The sequence below is a fragment of the Maniola jurtina genome, chromosome 5 (genome assembly GCF_905333055.1).
Source record: "Maniola jurtina chromosome 5, ilManJurt1.1, whole genome shotgun sequence".
NCBI classification, from domain to species: Eukaryota; Metazoa; Arthropoda; class Insecta; order Lepidoptera; family Nymphalidae; genus Maniola; species Maniola jurtina.
Genome location: NC_060033.1, coordinates 15,071,134 through 15,091,995, shown reverse-complemented (window position 1 = coordinate 15,091,995; position 20,862 = coordinate 15,071,134). Strand labels below are relative to the sequence as shown.

At 38.5% G+C, this 20,862-nt stretch overlaps 3 protein-coding genes across 15 annotated transcripts in view; 2 read left to right on the top strand and 1 right to left on the bottom strand.

Annotated features, from left to right (window-relative positions):
- Positions 1-296: 296 nt before the first annotated feature.
- LOC123865063 (oxysterol-binding protein-related protein 3-like) overlaps positions 297-20,862 on the top strand; it is a 42,797-nt gene continuing 22,231 nt past the window's right edge. For 10 of the 11 annotated variants that reach the window (XM_045905893.1, XM_045905892.1, XM_045905891.1 and 7 more), the window contains exons 1-4: positions 16,405-16,454; positions 18,150-18,251; positions 19,682-19,838; positions 20,323-20,452. In XM_045905893.1, the coding sequence (XP_045761849.1) occupies positions 16,418-16,454; positions 18,150-18,251; positions 19,682-19,838; positions 20,323-20,452 (426 nt within the window). In that variant the 5' untranslated portion in view covers positions 16,405-16,417. Of the gene's footprint in view, positions 605-16,404; positions 16,455-18,149; positions 18,252-19,681; positions 19,839-20,322; positions 20,453-20,862 lie in introns of those variants that run through there. The other variant, XM_045905890.1, reaches the window with a different exon arrangement.
- On the top strand, positions 11,573-12,424 carry LOC123865818. The gene is made up of 2 exons (XM_045907055.1): positions 11,573-12,130; positions 12,221-12,424. Exons 1-2 carry the CDS (start codon positions 11,870-11,872, stop codon positions 12,422-12,424), a joined length of 465 nt encoding a protein of 154 aa, XP_045763011.1. The 5' UTR covers positions 11,573-11,869.
- LOC123865091 lies at positions 12,628-15,585 on the bottom strand. Of its 3 annotated transcripts, XM_045905937.1 has the most exons (8): positions 15,317-15,585; positions 15,111-15,220; positions 14,791-15,025; positions 14,169-14,240; positions 14,020-14,088; positions 13,883-13,939; positions 13,457-13,525; positions 12,628-12,802 (listed from the first exon to the last, which is right to left on the bottom strand). In XM_045905937.1, exons 1-8 carry the CDS (start codon positions 15,380-15,382, stop codon positions 12,665-12,667), a joined length of 816 nt encoding a protein of 271 aa, XP_045761893.1. In that variant the 5' UTR covers positions 15,383-15,585; the 3' UTR covers positions 12,628-12,664. The 3 variants fall into 3 exon arrangements, with proteins under 3 accessions (XP_045761893.1, XP_045761894.1, XP_045761895.1); XM_045905938.1 differs by lacking the exon at positions 13,883-13,939; XM_045905939.1 differs by lacking the exons at positions 13,457-13,525; positions 13,883-13,939.

Genomic DNA, 20,862 nt, shown 5'->3' with positions numbered 1-20,862 from the left:
CCTGGATAGATCAAACCTGCCTCTGTCCTCTCTATCCCTGCCTATATCTATGCCTGTGTCTCTAATCTCTATGGCAAAAACGTAGTGATTATCTCTTTGTCTGTGGCCTGCGTCGATTGCGGCGATTGGCGGCAAATAATCAGAAAAGCCTTGGAAAAGCTACGTCGTTTAGCCATGATTTAGCCAATAGTGAGTGAAGTGAGAGTGTCGAGTCGGCCAATAGGAATTGCGATCGTTACACCACTACACTGTCTGTCAAGTGTCAATGTCAGTCAAATTTCCAAAAAGAAATGTCACTCACAGCTGTCACAATCGGAAAAACCTTGATGGTTCGTCGAAGTCGACTGTCGAATCGAATGTCGATCTTTCTTCAATCTTTCAAAATGGTGCGTTATTCTCGCGGGTTTCTTTCTAAATTAAATGGATTATTGTGAAAATGAATTGAAATTCTAAATTCTCAAGTGCGTTCTACTCTTCCGGGTTCTCATAAATTGCAAGTGCGGTGTGTTACATAGTTGCGTGAGCGTGAAGAAATATATCAGCCTGCAGTACCTCAATTAATTTTCGCCTGTGATGTTAAAAATTGTTATTTAAAGCTTCTTACGTAAGTACAACGCATTTTTTTGTTGTTAAACATGCTAATTTTCGACCGCAGTCGCCAAGTCCATGCCGCAGTTTGCATCGAATATTATTGATATTCCTCAAACTACATATTTTATTATGTTTTACTCGGTCGTGCGTGTGTTTATTATGTTGTAACTTGAAATTGTCGGTAATTATTTGGTCCGATTGCTGAACTAGCGCGTGGAACTGGTTTACATCAAGGTTATCCGTTCCATCTCTTAGTATTATAACAAAATGTATGAAACACTAATTTTTAACTCACTGAGCTTAATATGCTATAGCTTACAACGCTTAATATTAAGCACTTTATTTATAAACTACATAAGTAGGTTCTTACTTGCTTAATGTTGGTAAAATTTTATTATAATATTACTTGATGACTGATTCCAATCTAATAGTTTACTTAAAAACAATATACATTATATAAGTTACTTTCAAGTGATTAAGTAAGTACATTTACTGAATTTAATTTTTTGGTTAATTTTCATTTTATTTGTAACTTAACAGATAAGTTTAAGTGTTTATTTTGCCATTTAGAAACTATGCGAATGTTTTTGAATTCTCAAAAGACATAATTTAGAAAATATAAGGTGTAGGTAATGTCCATAACAACCCCGCAAGCTGAGGTTAGGACCAATGTGTAGATGTACCAAAAATATAGTGACCCTTCTATAAGTGATATCCGTTAGAGATGAAGACTTAAAAAAACTGTTTAAAACTCAAATGTAACATCCCTGCAAACAGCTGATTGTGGATATGACCTCTTAAAAAAGCCATTTACTCAAATAACCGATTGAACATTTGAAATAACAGATAATCTATGGTACTATTAACTATTTGGAAATTACTGCATATCTTGTTTGTCATGTTATATAATTTATTAAACACACTTTATGGTTTTGGGCTTTAATAGGGCTGCCACATTTCTATTGCTTGTCAGGGATGTCTGCTGATACCAAAATAGACTGCTTCTGTGCAGTCATGTGCAAATAATGTGCACCATGGTCACACCAGCACCAACAGTGTTCTGAGCATGTTAGCCAGTGGGTTTATTGCTGCTTTGTGAACCCTTGCTGCAAGGTTTCAACTGGTGTAGAGATCATGTAGTATTTGGTTAGGTCTAAAAATTTTCCTACTTCTAAAATGTCATTTAGTAACATTTATGATCAAACATGGTAGTCCTTGTTAAATTTTAACTATCTGTGCTAAGGACAACCAATAGTGGTTCACACTTCACATAAGTTGAATTTAATTTAACTTACTTAATATACTAAGGCTGACATTTATAGAGCGCACTTTGACTTTGCTCAGACATAAAACAAGTGTAAATTAAAATTTAAAACACCCCCAACAAGTGAAGGTTACAGTAACTAGAAAAGAGCTGATAACTTTCAAACGGCTGAACCAATTTTCTTGGATTATAGCTAAGAACACTCTCGATCAAACCACCTTTCAAACAAAAAAAAACTAAATTAAAATCGGTTCATTACTTCAGCAGCTACAATGCCACAGACAGATACACAGATACACACGTCAAATTTATAACAACCCTCTTTTTGGGTTGGAGGTTAAAAACGAGATTTAATTGCTCATATCTCTATCTTGTTTTAACTCTTAAGTAAAGTCAAAGTACTCTCTATAGATCTTAACCTTAGCACACAGCACAAGTCCCTTTATGAATCTTTGTTGCTTGAAATAATCTTCTGTTTACTCTTTTTATTTACTTATATTTATATTGCAAGGGAAGCCACATACACCTGTCAGACAGTAATATATTAAGATAAGATAGTTTAGGTACTACGTATATTTGCATAAAACAAGGATGTTGGTATAAGAAGGAAAAACCCCTTAATTTCCTCCACGCAAAACAGAAATCAGATCAGTTAAAAATGTTCATCAAGAAATTATGTGTTACCACCTACTTAAATCCCACACTAATAATAATGATTAGAAATGTAATTGTGTGTGTATGTATGTCTGTCTGTCACCTTTTCACAGCCCATCTGATTTTGCCAAAATTTGGTAGAGTTAGCTTGCATAGGCTACTTTTATCCTGGAAAATGAAAGAATTCCTACAGGAATTAAAAAATCTAAATCCACACAAAGATGTGGGCAGTAACTAGTTGTTACAAGTGTAAATTAAAAATTTATAACACCCCCGACGATCCAAAGTATTTGAGTTTTCCAAAACATCATTTTCAAATAAATAATTATGTATTTAGGCAACGTCCATCTTGACAGCTTGATATTTGTCAATTGACATAATATTAAGAACCTAACGGTTATCTAACCTTCTTTTCAATAAGAAAACTAGAAAAGAGCTGATAACTCTTAAACGGCTGAACCAATTTTTTTTGATTATAGCTAAGAACACTCTCGATCAAGCCACCTTTCAAACAAAAAAAATTAAATTAAAATCGGTTCATTCGTTTAGGCGCTACGATGCCACAGACAGATACACAGATACACAGATACACAGATACACAGACACACAGATACACAGATACACACGTCAAACTTATAACACCCCTCTTTTTGGGTCGGGGGTTAAAAAAAAACTGTGGGTCCAGTAGAACTATTTGTTCTTTTGAACAGTTAATGTGAAGCACTAGTTATGGCATATTTTTAATCTCTAAAGTGAATTTGCTATTTTAATACCTACAGAGTTGCAAAAAATAACTCTTGCAAGAGTCATCAAGAAAGTAAAGATATCACTTCTTTTCTATTTTAATAACACCTAGGTACTGGTCTTAGCTAAATATTGTTCTTGGCTCAAACTCAAAATTATTAATACTAAAGCTTTTACCTAATATTTTTACACACTTTTCTGGTGTAGGAAAGCATAGTAACGAAACCTGAATAAAGGTGCAAGTATATACTGTACTAAGCATAATTGCATCCGTATTTATGTGTACCAATATTATATATTTATGTGTACCAATAGGTTGGAGCTCACCTAGAAGATACTTATATACTCTTGCCTTGAAGGTATAATTAAATTGTTTTTTTTTTTACTCAGACACAAGTTAGTCCTAGATTGCAATCTCACCTGGTGGTAAGTGATGATGCAGTCTAAGATGGAATCGGGCTAATTTGGAAGGGGTATGGCAGTTTTTTTTAAACTCGTACCTCTTTACTTTCTACACGGCATCGTACTGGAACGCTTAATCGCTTGGCGGCATGGTTGTACCGGCAGGGTGGGCCGGATCCGATTCCAGGCACGCACCTCTACCATTTCGGAGTTATATACGCGTTTTAAGCAATTAAATATCACTCGCTTTAATGGTGAAGCAAAACATCCTAAAGAAACCTGCTGCGTTCCTCAATGGTATCTGAAGTCAATCCCCTCAATGGTATCTGAAGTCAATCCGTACTTGGCCAAATATGTGACAGACTATTTCCAAAACTCTTCTCATTCTGAGAGGAGACCTGTCCTCAATGAAAATGAAAATGAAAAATATCTTTATTTACACTTAACATTGCCTTAAAATAAACAACGATAACAACTGCGTTAGTTAAGTACAAACTGTGTTGCAGTTGTTAACGCCCACCTCCAGATTAACAAAATTAGGTACTAAAGACAAGAAAAATAAATATATATATGTAACAATCTTAAAAATCAATGAATATTGTGTTAAGTTAATATGCATGTGTGTGTTTGTGTGTGTTTGTGTGTGTGTGTGTGTGTGTGTGTGTGTGTGTGTGTGTGTGTGTGTGTGTGTGTGTGTGTGTGTGTGTGTTTGTTTGTTTGTATGTGCATGCAAGTGTGAATGGATTATTTCAAAGTTACGATGTCCTCCGTGTCCCTATAAGAGAGTGATTTAAGCCATTGAGATATAAGTATTTTACAGGTTCGTTGATTAGCAGAGTAAATATTTAAGTGATAATTTACTTTGTTGTATAATATTGGGCTAGCATAGCAAAAATGTTTACTTGCTAGTTCAGTTCTGCAAGATTTGATCTGGCATACCTTATCGGATCTTCTTTTACGATGGTCCAACGTAGGATCATAGTGCGTTTGTTTGTGTTTGCGTAAGATTACTTGGAGTATATAGATCTGTCGCACCGTTAGAACATCGCATAAGCCATACAACTCACGGGTTGAAAATAGAATAGGTTTCCCTAGCATCACTTTAAGGATAGCTCTTTGAGCTCGCTCAAGTCGTAAGAGTAGTGTTTTTCCGCAATTACCCCAGATTGTGATACAGTAAGACAGGATCGACTGTACCAGAGCAAAATAAACAACTTTTAAGGTTTTTGTGTCGAGTATGGGCTTGAGATTTTTGAATATGTATATCATTTTTCTCGCTTGGCCGACAAGTTTGTCAATTTGTGGAGCCCAGGATAGTGTATTATCAATAATTACTCCTAAATATTTCATACAGTCAACTCGTTCCATTTTACCACAGTTACAATTAGCAATATTAGAGCCGCAAGTATGAGCTTTGATTAGAAAAGGGTTTTGGGGCTGTGAGTTCCTTTTTAAAGAGAATGTGATATATTTACTTTTTTGTAGGTTCAGTGAAAGCAAGTTAGAAGCGAGCCATAGCATGACCTTTTCTAACATCCGCTCTGCAATTGTCTGCGTCATCATCAATAGAGAGCTATTGATGATGATCACACTAATATTATTGTATAGGTGTGTGTATGTTTGTTACTCCTTCACGCAAAAACTACTCAAGGATTTGGCTGAAAGTTAGAATGCAGATATATTATACCCTGGATTATTCTAGTGCAAAGCAAAACCAAAGAACCACGCCTTGAGTGGAAATGCGACAGAACCAGGAAACAACACATACTGGACAAACCATACAAAATATATCCAGAGATAAACATAGATCCGAAGTCAACACGAGATGCAATAGAAGTGTACACCGATGGATCCAAAACAAAAACCGGCACAGGAGCAGGAGCATACTGCCAAGAACTAAACATGAAAATAAGTCACGCACTCGGTAAGGACAACTCTGTCTTCCAAGCAGAGTGTGTAGGCATTACAACCGCAGCCATAGCAATGGCAAATCGACAGGTAACAAACTTTAAGATTAACATTAACTCAGATAGCCAAGCTGTTCTCAAAGCTTTGGCTAAATTCTCGACAACCTCCGAACTCATACAAGACTGCCATAAGGCTCTGGAAACACTCGCCATGTCGAATGACATCACCCTACGGTGGGTCAAAGGACATGAAGGGGACCAGGGAAACGAGGCAGCGGACGCATTAGCACGCAAGGCTACGACGCTGAAGGTGACAGGGCCACAGCCTATTGTACCCATACCCTTCAGTGAGTATAAAACTTGGTTGCATGAACTAACACTTAAAGAGCATTCCCGATTATGGGCAAGCGCAACTGACTGCAGGCAAGCCAAAGAGGCTTTCCCTAATATAGATCAACGACAAACTAACAAACTACTCCGCCTGGACAAAGGTAAACTTAGGAAGGTGGTGGGACTCATAACAGGGCACAGCCCACTAAACAAACACCTTTTCGTTATAGGTGTTACCGACAGTCCTCTGTGCAGGGCCTGCATGGAGGTCGATGAAACGCCGACGCACGTGCTCCTGGAGTGCATGGTCGTGGCAGAACAACGAGAACGCCATTTGGGTTCCCCAACCTCACTCCATGAAGTCCTCGGCAACCTGGGCGGTCTACTTGGCTTCTGGAGCGAGCTTGGATGGCTGGAGTGAAGACTTCGGCGGGGAGGGGCAACACACGCACAACAGACGGAAACGTTTAAGTGCGGAAACCAGCCCAGAGAGAAGAAGAAGAAGAAGATACCCTGGATTAGCACATAAACTACTTTTTATCCCGTAAAATTGCATAGTTCTCGCTGGATTTGCAAACTTATTCACCCCGGGGCACAGCTAGTGACGGCATAAATCTTTCATTATTCTTTGCATTGGCTCACCAACACATTCTAGGTACATATTAGCTATTGTGTACAAGTCTAAAGTAAAAACGCAAACAAAAACTAAAATCTCGGCCGTGCATTAGCTACGCACGGCACTTGCAAGGTTTACTCCTAGCTCTATGAATCAGGTGTGATGTCAGAATGACATCACTTCTGTGATAATTTTCGTATTGATGTTGTAAAACAGGCGATCTGTTAGGCATTAGAATGATTGTGTTATACTGACTGAATAACTAACTATCCTTTTAGCTAATTAAAAAAATCGGTCAGATGCGGGTCGGACTCATACCATCGTACAAGAAATATCACTTTTGATTTTCACTAACCGATGCCCGCGACTTCGCCCGCGTGGATTTAGGTTTTTCGAAATCCCGTGGGAAGTCTTTGATTTTTCGGGATAAAAAATAGCCTATGTGCTATTCCAGGATATTATCTATCTCCATTCCAAATTTCAGCCAAATCCGTCTAGAAGTTTTTGAGTAACAAACATACACACACACATACAAACTTTCGCCTCTTTAATAATATTAGTGTGATAGTGTGAAGTGTGATGTGATGATGGCTATTTAGAAATATTTTTTTCCCTTTTTATAGCAATAATAAAGATTCTGTGAAAATTTCAATTCACTACCTATTGCGGTTCACGAGATACAACCCGCTGATAGATAAACTAACGAACGGATGGCCGAGGGTTAGTAGGTATTAGGGTTCCGTTGGCACCCTTCGCATATAGGCCCTGTCGCGCCTGCGTTTCGGCTTCACCCCACTCGGTAGGTAGGTATGCGTTGCGCTTTAAGATAAAGCTACAAAATATTTTACTGATAAGAAGTTTTTGATAAAAAATATTAAATCGCATTGAAATTGAAAAAAAAAACAGATTTGGATTAATTTTATTATCAAAGATTATGTAATTAGTAATTACCTACTCATTAGTCTAAATGTATTTGCCGTGCTTGTATAAAGGTGAAAGGAAGACAAGATCGAAATCTACCTGAGCACGTGCCGAAATATATCATAATATACAACCTTAGGCTCGCGACTTCGTCCGCATGGACTACATAAATTTCAAACCCTATTTTACCTTGAATAATTTTCAAAAACCCTTTCATAGCGGATGAAATCGAAAGGATGGACACTTAACATAGGCTACGTTTTATCCCGGTTTTTTTTAAAACTTTTATTCAGATACAAGTCAGCCGTTTACTGCAATGTCATCTGATAGTAAGTGATGATGCAGTCTAAGATGGGAGGGGTATTGCAGTTTTCACTAAACCTCATACTCCTTTGGTTTCAATACGGCATCGTACTGGAACGCTGAATCGCTTACCGGTAGGCTTTGCCGGTAACGTGGTAACTAGCCACGGCCAAAGCCTTCCACCAGAGTCCAGACCAGGTCAGAGAAATTACAAAATTCTAAACCCCTGCCGGTAATCGAACCCGGGACATTCCACGGCGCTTACCTCTGCGCTAGGCAGGTCGCCGATGATATTTTGGTTTTTTAAACTGCGTGGTGCATGCTGTAAAATATGATTATGAGTTATGACTAATTCGGTCCAAATCATCTTATCATACGATAATTTCTTATCTAGTAACGACTTCTCAGTTTTATATTGACTTCTCCACATGCACTTGTGTTGAAAAATATCACAGATTTTAAAATTACGCGCGTGATTATGTTAAAAGTTCACGGATGGAACTTTTTGTTCCATAATAAGTATCTACTTACCTGATCTGTGATAGTGTGATACTTTGATAGTCTCCGTGCTCTAAATTCCTTATGCTTTATTGATTTAATTTATTGATGTACAATATCCCGACGAGTAAATGCGAAAGTGTGGTTGTTTGTTGGTTTGATGGTTGGTCCTTCAATCACGCCGCAACGGATCGACGTGATTTTTTGCATGGGTATAGTTGAAGACATAGGCTATTTTTTATCCCGGAAAATTAAGGAGTTCCCACGGGATTTTTAAAAACCTAAATCGACGTGGACGAAGTCGCGGGTATCAGCTAGGAATTCACTATCATTGTCAACCCATAGAAGCCTGTAGGTCTCTTGTCCATAATCCACACGCTACGGCCTGAATCCAGTGGCTCCCTGCGTATCGTTGGATGTTTCGGGAGGGTTATTTGATAGAAATTACCCCATAAATTACCATCTATTTACTCACTATTTTATGCGCTATTCTTCTTGTCCACCCTAAATCTTAAATTAGTGATAGATTCAACGAAAACTTAGAGCATGCGCATACGAGGGACTATTGTCCGCGGAGGACAAAAGTCCTAGTATCGATGGACTAGAACATCGCTGTACTAGTCTATCGATGCAGTTCTTAGTGATCCATTTTTAGGGTTCCATACCCTAAGGATGCCAACGGGTCCCTATTACTAAGCCTCCGATGTCGGTCCGTCTGTCTATCAGCGGGATGTATGTCGTGAACCATAATAGGTAGAGTTGAAATTTGTCTTTCTATTGCCATTATAACAGCAAATAGTAAAAATTTCAAAATCACCCTCGTGAAAATTAAAAAAAAAAGTGTTATTTCTTGTACGGAATCCTTCGTGTGCGAATCCTACTCGAACTTGGCCGATTTTTTGTCCTACACGGACAAATGTCCCTCGTGTACACTTGTCCTTATTCGAAAAGACCGTGAGCGAGTTTCCAGTTCCGCAATGAAAAGTTTTAGTTCCGAAATTAGTATGTAAAAAGTTTCGTCATTAATTTTGTTTATAGTTGGGGTGTGACAGTTTTTTTTACTAGTTCCATGGTGGTAAATAACTACGTTTGTATGTAGAGCGCTGGGGAGCGCGCTATAGAAACTTCTCAGAGCCAAGTTTTAAGTAATGGTACTGCAAGGATAAATCGATGCGAAAGTGCTTACGTTTTGACTCGCGAAATTAGGTCACTCACAATAGGTACATTCAGTGACTTGGCTATTGCTCTAATATAGTCCGATGTAGAATTTTTATAGGACCCAAGGCCAGAAGTTGATTTCGGGGGCGTTTCATCAGGGGATTTTTAAGGTTGCAAACCCGAAGGGTCCAACGGGCTCTATTACTAAACCTCCTTCCTAAGTGCGAGTCGGACTCGCAAGCGAAGGGTTCCGTACAAGATAAACCTAACACTATTACGTAGAACATTGCAAGTTAATGACGGACCGCACCATCTATGTTATGTGATTTAGTAAATTGATTGTTTCGTGAACACATTTTTTTTTTATTGTGATGCAACCACAAATTCATGATTTTCGGATTTTTCCTTTACTTGTATTATAAAGACCTACCTACGTGCCAAATTTCATGATTCTTGATCAACGGGTAGTAGCCTATAGTTTTTCTTGACAGACACGATAGACGCACAGATAGACAGACAGGCAAAAAAGATGATCCTATAAACGTTCCTTTTTTCCTTTTGAGGTACGGACCCTAAAAATCACTTCGATCCGTTGCGGCGTGATTTAAAAATAAACCAACAATCATCAAACACACAAAAAGAATCAAACCTTATTACACAGAGTGAGGATTATTAAATTCTGATTAGCTAGGTCATATTATTTGGTAAGTAGGTACTTAATCAAATTATCATAAACCCTCATGATGCTTCACATAAAACCCAGAAATTATTTACTTACTATAATAATCTTATCAAACTCGGAAAACGTAAAATATTATCTTAACTCACAATAAATTGTAGTAAAAATTGTAAACATTTTTATGGCGTCTACGTCTCTTAATTTGTATTTAATGATTTCAAACTAAAATTGAATTGATTGTGGTCAAACGATATTACAAATTGCCTGGGTTTTTTGATCCAGTTAACAACTCGTGTATCACAATTATTTATGAAATGAAATGAAACGAAAAAATTAAAATGTATTAAGTAATCTTTACATTCGAGATTCATGGAGTCCTGGCCCCTAAAAAAAATGTTCAAAATGTTGTACCTATGTAAAAATGTTCAAAGTTACACAAATAACCGATAGACGGCCACTGCTGGACATAGGTCTCTTGCAGGGACTTCCACACGATACGTGTGTGCCAAATATGCCGAAAGGTTTCTTATTCAGACCCCAATAGACCAAAAATTTTACAAACATCCGGCATGAAAATTAAAAAGAGTTATTTCTTATACGACTGGTACGGAACCCTTCATTGCGAGTCCGACTCATGGTATCATGGTACGTCTAACATTTTATAGGTATAATATCATTGGAGTATAGGTAATGTGTTATCAGAATTACGTAATCCTTAGAAAATCCAGTCGCTTTTATACGACTTGAATGGCCGATAGTGCCATCGCTGGGCGATCGAACCCTCGGGGAAAAGTAAATGGGTCGCCGAACCCCACACAAAGGCTTTGTGCTCTATAATATCCGTGCTCTACACGTGACCCGACCCTAGCGTGTGCCAAATATGCCGAAAGGTTACTTATTCAGACCCCAATAGGTCAATACTGATCCCGAAATACCAACAAGCCAATAATTTCAACGGGTTAACTGAATTTTTTGGGAATATTCGTGTCGCAGTTTCCTATGGATTCTCACCTGACTATGACGAAACTAAAAGAAAGGGTTATAATTTAAGCAGTAGAGTATGTACTAGCTTATTCCCGCGACTTCGTCCGCGTGGACTACACAAATTTCAACCCCCTTTAGGGGTCAAATTTTCAAAAATCCTTTCTTAGATGTCTACGTCTACTTATCTACATGCCTTTCAGCCCGAATATCCATCCAGTAGTTTGAGCTATGTGTTGATAGATCAGTCAGTCAGTTAGCTTTTCCTTATGTATCTATACATATAATAAAATTGTAGAAAAGTGGTGTCTGTACAATGGAAATATATAAAAAAAAAGTAGCAGGGGTTGTTATTATATCGATGCCGAACCCGAAATTGTAATTAATTTTTTTTTGTCTGTTTGTCTGTTTGTCTGTGTGTTTGTGCACGCTAATATCAGAAACGGCTTATTCGATTTAGATACGGTTTTCACTAATATATTGTAGTAAGCTTCACTTAACATTTACAGTCTTATTCATAAAAATTTATAGAAGCTTTATTAGCTTGTTATAAGCAAAGTTCTCAAAAACATCTTTCATAAACGTTCAATAGTGCTATAATGCTCTTAAAGTATTCAATAGCGGCTCCATAACTTATAACAGGCTCAACCCTACTATAAACCCTTAATAAAGAACAACATGGCCGCCGTCTTGTCTTCAGATGACAGCTGATAATTTGATTGAAGTGTAGTTAATAATTATTTTCGTTGATGCTAGTGTCATTGCATTGTAGTTTGTAATTATTTGTACGTAATTTATTATTATCATATCAAAGTATCATAATGCAAGCTCTGCAAGCTATAGCCGCCATCGAGAATGTCGAAAACCCTACACGTCGCCGTCGTCAGAAGGTGTACCAGAAGAGATTTGACCCGTTTTCTTTGCCGGATATCGAGTTTAAACGGCGATACCGCTTCAGTAAAGATACCGCAAGGTTTATTATTAATCTCGTCAGGCAAGATTTGCAACTCGATTCAAGAGGCTGTGGTACTTCACCAGAGTTGCAAGTTTTAACTGCTATAAGATGCTGGGGACGTCGTGAAGTAAGTTCCTACTTAATTTCGAAGTTTCCATTCATGTACTTAATTATTCCTTTTATATGTGATTTCTTCTAACATGTACTTTTTGTCTAGGTTCAAGAAGATGGGGGAGATTTACATGGGTTGTCTCAACCAACTGTAAGCCGCATTTGTGCCAGAGTAGCTCGCGCGATAGCTCGGCACTCAGCGACTTATATTAAAATGCCTCAGACTCTGATAGAACAACAAACAGTTATCAGAGAATTTCAAGAAATCAGGAATTTTCCTTCTGTACTGGCTGGTTTTAGTTTAGCATAATTTTTCATCAACATTTATTTGTTAAGCAATATTTTTAACAATTATTACTTTATTTCAGAAAATGATGGTAATGTCCATATTGTTCAGGAGGATGACTCTGCAGCACATTCGAATGAGGCTGGAAGAGGAAGAATGGGAAATAGTGCTTTTCTGCGTGCGTTTATTGACCAACATTTTAGCTAGTAAATTAATTAAAAAATATGTTATTTTAAAGCATTTTATTTATTTTTTTCATAATATTCAATTTTTTTTTTTAATCAAAATTTCTTCTAAATCTAAATTTCGAGCTATCCTTTTCTCATTATCCATTTGAGCTCTGTGGAGCTCTCTCCTGCAATCGATTTCCACGCTTGCGATGGCATTTGCAGCAGCAGATGTCTGTAATATACAAAATATTATAGGTATTTACTTATACTTACTACTAGAGGATGCCCGCGACTTCGTCCGCTTGATTTAGGTTTTTAATGATCCCGTGGGAACTGTTTGATTTTCCAGGATAAAAGTAGCCTATGTCCATCCCCGGGATATAAGCTGACCCTGTACCAAATTTCGTCAGAATCGGTTCAACTGTTGGGCCATGAAAAGGTAACAGATAGACAGACACACTTTCGCATTTATAAAATTACTAGCTGATGCCCGCGACTTCGTTCGCGTGGATGTAGGTTTTTTAAAATTCCCGTGGGAACTCTTTGATTTTCCAGGATAAAAAGTAGCCTATGTGCTAATCCAGGGTATAATCTATCTCCATTCTAAATTTCAGTCCAATCCGTCCAGTAGTTTTTGCGTGAAGGAGTAACAAACATACACACACACACATACAAACTTTCTGCTTTATAATATTAAGTGTGATATATAGTATGGATGGATTTGTACATTAACAAAAAAAAATGTGTGCTTTGAAGTCAAAAGATGTTTTATGTTCAAATTCCCCATCAATTTTAGGTCTAGATGGATATAAAAGCACTATTTCTGAAACATTTCAAATTCAAAGGCTGCTGCCACTACCTTGATGCTTTTGAATATTTGTTTTACCTTGTTCTCATTTTCTTTTTTTTTATTCTTCTTTTTTCTTATTAAACGATTGGTCAGTGCAGACTCAACCTAGAATAATAATTATTACTTATTAAAATCAACTCATTGGCATAGGAAAGACTTACATATTCAAATTTTTATCAAATACAAATTAATGAATACATGATAAAACCATCCTCATAGTATGTAATTTAATTACTGTAGTTGAGGTTTGGTTATTTATTGTTCTAATGTAATATAATTATTTTTATGAGTGCTCAGTGGTAAAATGGCTATGAAGTACTAACCAGTTGCCAAGTTTAGGGGATGGAAAAAGGAAGAAACCGGTTGCCAAGGAAAAAATTGTGGAAAAACCTGCACCTGCAGCGTAGAATTTTTGGTGAAGTTGATTAACCTGTAGGTACTTGGGCAGCATTCAATATTTACCTTGTTCTCATTTCCTTCTTTTTTCCGCTGGTCATTCTCATTAGTTATAGGTAGGATCTGAAGCAATAAAAGTGTGTTAGGTGAAGTTGATGAACCTGTAGGTACTTGTGCAGCATTTGATATGAGCTCATTATGACCTTGTTCTCATTTTCTTGATTTATTTTGCTCATCTCATGATTAGTAGGAGGAGTAGTATGAGGTAGGACCTGAAGCAATAAAAGTGTTATTAAATTGGGATGACTATCAAAATTCATTGATCAACCCATGTTGTTAAATATTAATTTACCTCTTCTGTAATTCCATCCTCCTGATGTACCTCTAAGATGATTTCATCTGGTGACAGCCCTCCAACCTTGACCTGAAATTATATATTACTCATATATATGGATAAAGTACTGTGATAGCCTGTGATAGTGGTTAGGACGTCCACCTCCTAATCAGAGTCAGGGGTTCAATCACAGACACACACCTAACTTTTCAGAGTTATGTGCATTTTAAATAATTAAATATCACTTGACATCATGAGGAAACCTGCATGCTTGAGAGTTCTCCATAATGTCCTCAAAGTTGTGTGAAGTCTGCCATTGTGCACTTGGCCAACGTGGTAGTCTATGGCCAAACCCTGAGAGGAGATCCATGCTCTGTAGTGAGTCAGCGATGGGTTGATTATGATGATGATGATATATGGATGTGAGAGTACAGACTGAAACACTAGAAAACTATTTGATAACAAATAATATCCTAATTAAGTTGTATTAAGTACATGAACTAGCAACTAAGACATAATAATAAAGATGTATAATATCTCTCACAACAACGAGACTTATAAGTTACTTCATTAACATGAAAAGACCCTTGTCACCAATGTTCGGATCATAAACCTACACAATATATTGTAAAACATTCACCTGATTGATTTGATCAGAATCAAATTCATTTGTGTCAATCACAAATTCATTGGGAAGCCATGCACTGATGTCTTCACTCTTTAGAGGGTCCAACTGTGGCGGTGGGCCGCCACCTGTAGCAATGATTTGCTTCCGCTCTAATGATTTTAATCGTTTTTCGTGCATCTTAATGATGCCCCATTGTGATTTTAGCTGTGGAAGGATACGTTTGCTCCCCTTACACATACTGTTAAAACTGTGAACAATAATATTATGACATGTAATGTTTATTTACAAGTATAATGCATTGTATTGATTTTAACAACACCATAATTAGATACCTATTTAACAAATCTGCCCACGCTGCCTGCTTTTTGGAATTAGTGTTAGTGTCCGTGTTTTTGTTTTCAATCACAGCCACCCTCTCCCTGACCAACTCCATTAATAAATACTACGGAAAGAAATAAACACGTAAATATATATAAAAAAAGGAAGTACACCGAATACACACTTGTGTAGATTGTAGAGAACTGCTGTAGGTACTAACCTTGTCTTCACTTAACCAATTCTCACTTCTTTCTCTCTTTTTAGCCACTTTTCTTCCTGTTTCCATTTTTAATTAAGTTATAAACAAAACTCCGAACGATAATATCCAAATGATCCAACCTATCCTCCTGACAGTTGACACTTTTGACGGTATACAAATGTCACACATGCGTCACTTTTTGTCACAGAGCCCAGCATGAGCCCAGTATTTTTGGCATTTTGTCTATGAATTCATCAGAACGACAACATAATAAAGCGAAACTAGCCTATAGCGAGAATTTAGCTGTGAGAGGTTTATTGAACCTTTATGAAAAAAGAAAGTTATGAAACGTTTAATAGGCCTAATGAGTATTTTAGCTAATGAACGATTTAAACCTATAATAAGGGATTTTTATGAATAAGACTGTTAGTGTTTATTTCATGTCAATCGGTTCATAAATAAAAAAGTTATGTCAATTTAAAGAATCACGCTGCCCTAGTCACTATTCCACGCGAACGAAGTCGCGGGCACAGCTAGTATAATATATAAGTATGGAAGACCTCCCTGGCGCAGTGATAAGCGCTGTCTTATTAATGGGAGGCTCCGGGTTCGACTCTTGGTAGGGCTTTTCGAATTTTATAATTTCTAAATTTCTGGTCTGGACTGGTGAGCGGCCTTGGAAACGTTTCACCGTAGCGTCTAAACTACTGAGCCGATTTCGGTGAATGAGGTGTCAATCGATTCGTTATTATGGTCCGGGTGAAATTTTTTATGGGAACAAAATCGATTTGACGGATGTTACCTTCAAAATTGCTTTAAAGGCACATAACTCTTAAAATTTAGAAGTGCGTGCCCGGAATCGAACCCCCGACCTCCCGAATGGCGATTAATAAAAACTCATTTACTGATTTAGGTTTATTAAAAGGTTTTACATAAGTTTGATGAAATAAATTACATGTTATTAAGGTGTCATCAGCTTTAGAGGCCTCAATTAAAATTCTCCAGGTTCTAATGAGTTCATGAAGCTACGATCTAGGTCATAATTTATGATAGGGGTCAAAATATTTCATTACGTTAGTTTTCCGTTTAAGTTTAAATTAAAATTTTAGTAGCTGAGTTATCATGAAACTTAAGAATCCTATCACATGGTCGACTTTAGGTATGTATGTTAAATCTATTGTTAACCTATTTTGACCGACTTTAAAATATGAGGTTGTAATTTCGAAATCTTATAGGTACATTATAAATACTCATCATTATCGCTGGCGCACTACTGAGCATCTTCTCTCACATTGAGAAGATTTTAGACCATTGTCTGCCACGCTGGCCCAGTGCGGATTATTAGCCTTCACACTTTATTGAAACATTATGAAGAAGAAGGCAGGTTTCCTCACGATATTTTCCGTTTTCCTTTTAAGAAAATACTATGAAAAATATAGGTAGGTACTACCTTATTCCTAACTTTCATGAAATGTTAATGGACGTATAATAATCGTTGCATAGATAAGAAGAAATAAAACAGCAATTATATGCGCCATTGACCCACTTCCAGTTATGGCGTCGCATTTATTACAACTGCAGTACCAAGGCAACTTCAGCTTAACGCTCCATACACCATCAATGTTACCGTCAAGCGGAATGTAGCGGCGTCCAGTCAACTCAACTGATAGTCATACACCATCAAGAGTGAATGACAACATGCACACTGATAGCCATACACATGCAACTGTGAATGAATTCCCTTCGTGGGTGCTCCCACTAGATTACAACAAAGGGTTTATTCAAGGGACGGACCAATAAACTGAAAGGCCGACAACGCATCGGTGGTTCCTCTGGTGCTGCAAATGTTCATGAGCGGCGATAATCACCTAACATTAGGTGGACAGCTGTGATAGCCTAGTGGTTAGAACGTCTAGCTCCTAATCGGAAGTCGGGGGTTCGATCCCGGGCACGCACTTCTAACTTTTCAGTTATGTGCGTTTTAAGCAATTAAATATCACTTGCTTTAACGGTGAAGGGAAACATCTTGAGGAAACCTGCATGCCTGAGAGGTCTCCATGTTCTCAAAGGTGTGCGAAATCTGCCAATCCGCATTGGGCCAGCGTGGCAGACTATGGCCTAAACCCTTCTCACTCTGAGAAGAGACCCGTGCTCAGTAGTGGGCTGGCAATGGGTTCATCATGATGTGACATGACTCGTTTTCTCGCTATTTTTTGTAAAAAAGAAAGTCAATAGTGAATGTGCATTGGGCATCTAGGCAAGCACGCTCCATCTTAGGCTGCATCATGACTTGCCAGCAGGACTGATTGCAGCCAAGCGCTAGTCTATTAATTAAAAAAAGGTATTTTTAACTAAAACGGAATAGTTAACGTCACATATTTTATGCAGACACGTCAGCTCCAATCTTGGCACCAGCTAATGACATTATTAACAGCTGGTTCGATGAAAGCTGATAATACGAGTATCATATCGGACGTGAAACTTTGTAGTCAATGTGGAGATAGCTTTAAAAATGTTAAAAATTAACTATTACCTATAGTTAAACCTACTCGTATCTTATGGGAGTTATGGGATACCGCCAGGTCTCAGTTCGGGGGGAATTACTAGTTTAATAAGAAATACTAGCCACCTCGTTCTAATGTATAATTAATTTCTGAGATAACCCTATTTTAGTGGCAGCCTAGAGAAGCCGAAGAAATTTCGCATGTATAGCTTATACATGCGAAATTTCTTTCAAAGTTTCTAGTGGTTCTATGGAATTGTGTGGCAATAATCTTCAGGAAATATCCTAAATTATTAGCGAAATAAAAAAGGCATTAAGATACCCTATGTATGGTTTTTGTGTTGGTTGCAGTGGACTTAAGATGGTTCCTGTCGGGCGGCTGTAGCGGGAGGAACATGTCGCAGAGCGGCCTCAAGCATGTCGCTACCGAGCCCACGCGCCTTGAGAGCAAGCGTGAGTCCTTTATCTAGTCGTTTTTACTTCGGCCAGGTCCTGTAAAGAGTTCTACTCACGACACTGCGGCAGGGCCAATCTAGGAGGCAGCTAGATTTGAGGAAATCTAGGGTGGTCCCTACATCCCGTGTGTAGGGACCAACTTCACCTTCCGCTCAGTGCGTGCGCGGACGTGAAAGAAAACTTGGGGCCCAACGGCTTATGGAGGGGGGGGGGGGGGGGGGGGGGGCAATGTCACGGTTTTTGGATTTTCCTTTATTAATGCTATAAAACCTACCTACTTGCCAAATTTCATGATTCTAGGTCAACGGGAAGTAACCTAGGTATAGGTTTTTTGACAAACACGGCAGACAGACAGATAACAAAGTATCCGCTATTATATTCCGTTTTTCCTTTTGAGGTATGGAACCCTAAAAACGGTTACATATACTGAACCTTGTGAATTATATAGTGTATGTCGCGATCGCGTAGGAAGTGAACTAGCTCGCAAACATCTGTTAGCGTTTGTCTTAACGCTAGTCCGGCACCTATGTCGGGCGCGAGTGACGTCCTTTGTTTACTATAAATAAGTAATGCTCTTACGTGCTAACATGTTACTAACACTTGCTCGCTGCTTACGACAAAATATTTAGTTACTTTGTAACTACACAGGTTGTTAATACATGGTTAGGTATACAACGTTGTATAAATGTGATACGTATCATCATAAACGTTCATCAAGCGATAGATGTTTTTTTTTTTATTCACTATAAGCAAGCACTTGACCACAATCACACCTGATGGAAAGCGATGATGTGGTCTAAGATGGGACGCGTTTACCTAGAAGGTGCCTATTCACTCTTGTTTTAAAGATACCCGAATTGTAATTGGTAGGAAACACTTGTAATTGCTGGAGTCAGAACACACGCCACGGTCTTGCGCCGCCTGAATCCAGCGGTTCCCTGCAACTCATTTGATGTCGTCTGTCTGTTAGTGAGGGGTGGGAGGTCGCCATTCCAGTGCCTTGGGAGTTGGGACCTCAACAAGTACAAGTGATATGTATCTATAGAATTGACCAACTCAGGGAATTCCCCTATCAATTAAAATCTATGAATTACGTAAAAATACCCTTCACCCCAGGATCCCCAAAGCTTTTGTGAATACTAATGCTTATCGAAAACATTCAGACCTAGCTTCTTTTCGCTCAGATATTTTAAATCACCATTTTTACCCACTCTAAACTGCAATTCGTGGCGCCAAACTTCATAGTCTTTGTATGAATTACTGTCATATAAGAGTTAATGTTAAAGAGAACCAACCACCTCCCATGGCCCCACCAACCTTGCGGCTATATGGGTCGAAACGCGGGATTGCGCCCATTCAGTACTTGCTCGATGGCTCAGTTAAAGGCAACCAGGTTCTAGTACTAATTTCTTTTCCTGATCGCACAGGGGAGAGACGGCGCGGCGCTGCAGGTCGGGCGGCCGCGCTGCGCCGGGCGCCGTCGGATTCGGACTGCTCCGGCGAGACGGCGTCCCTCTCCGCCGACAGCGGAGACCGCTCCGTGAGACCCGCGCCGCCGCCGCCGAGGAGCGGCAAGAGTAGAAGGTAACCATCATCGTCACATGTTGGAGTCATGTCCTGCAGCGCCGCGCTGTCTCCCCTGCAGTCTCTCCCCTGAGCAATCTCAGGGTAAAGACTTTTTTCCTCTTGTCGGTATGACAGGAGGCATCTGCTTCCTCTAATGTGGTGGTCAGAGACGAGTGCTGGTAGAGACTGCAGATTGACTGGAAGGTAGTTCTCATTGTAAAAGCCATAATAACTTCTTTTTTCAGCCCTGAAATACGACAAACGTCTGCGAAACGTGGTCAAACTGGTAGAAATCATTTTCCCAAAGTTTCAAAGCCCAAAGTGCTCGAAAGGTCGAAATCTTGTCATAGTTTACGATCAGAGAGGATTCCTGCCAGCAACCATGTTTAAAGAGATACGAGCATGAGATTATGCCGCACCGGAAATTTTGGATCTTATTACAAGAGAATAGATGAGTATATCCAGTAAATATACTGATGCTCAAGGTCATTTCTTTCCACAGCCGTCGACGTGGCAGCGAATGGGAAGTTCTAGAAGGGTTGAAGGATGGCCAGCGATTCGAGAAACGTCCAGAAGTCTTCAACGGGTACCTTCACAAAAAGCGCAAGTGGCCGCTAAAAGGATGGCACAAGGTAAGAGTACAACATTCATAGACATGTAAGAATTTTCTACCAGTAATTTGATCTGACAAGATTAATTTATCAAAAAACCCGGCCAAGTACAAGTTAGACTCGCACAACATTATGTACATTTTTTTTTAATTTACATGGCGGCCATTTTGAAATTTTTATTATTTGTTGTAATAACGGCAATAAAAATACACGCACTAAAATTTAAACTCTCTGCCTATTACGGTCCATGAGATACAGCCCGCTGACAGACAGACAGACGGATAGTAATACCTTTTGGCAGAACTTTATCTATTCCCTTGTCCCCTCTTCTTTTTTTGTTTTTTTTTCCTTCAAACCGTGGCACAACATCGCAAGCTGTGTCAATCACTAAGTGGATCTACAATAGCTGTATAGCAATAATAATATGTAAT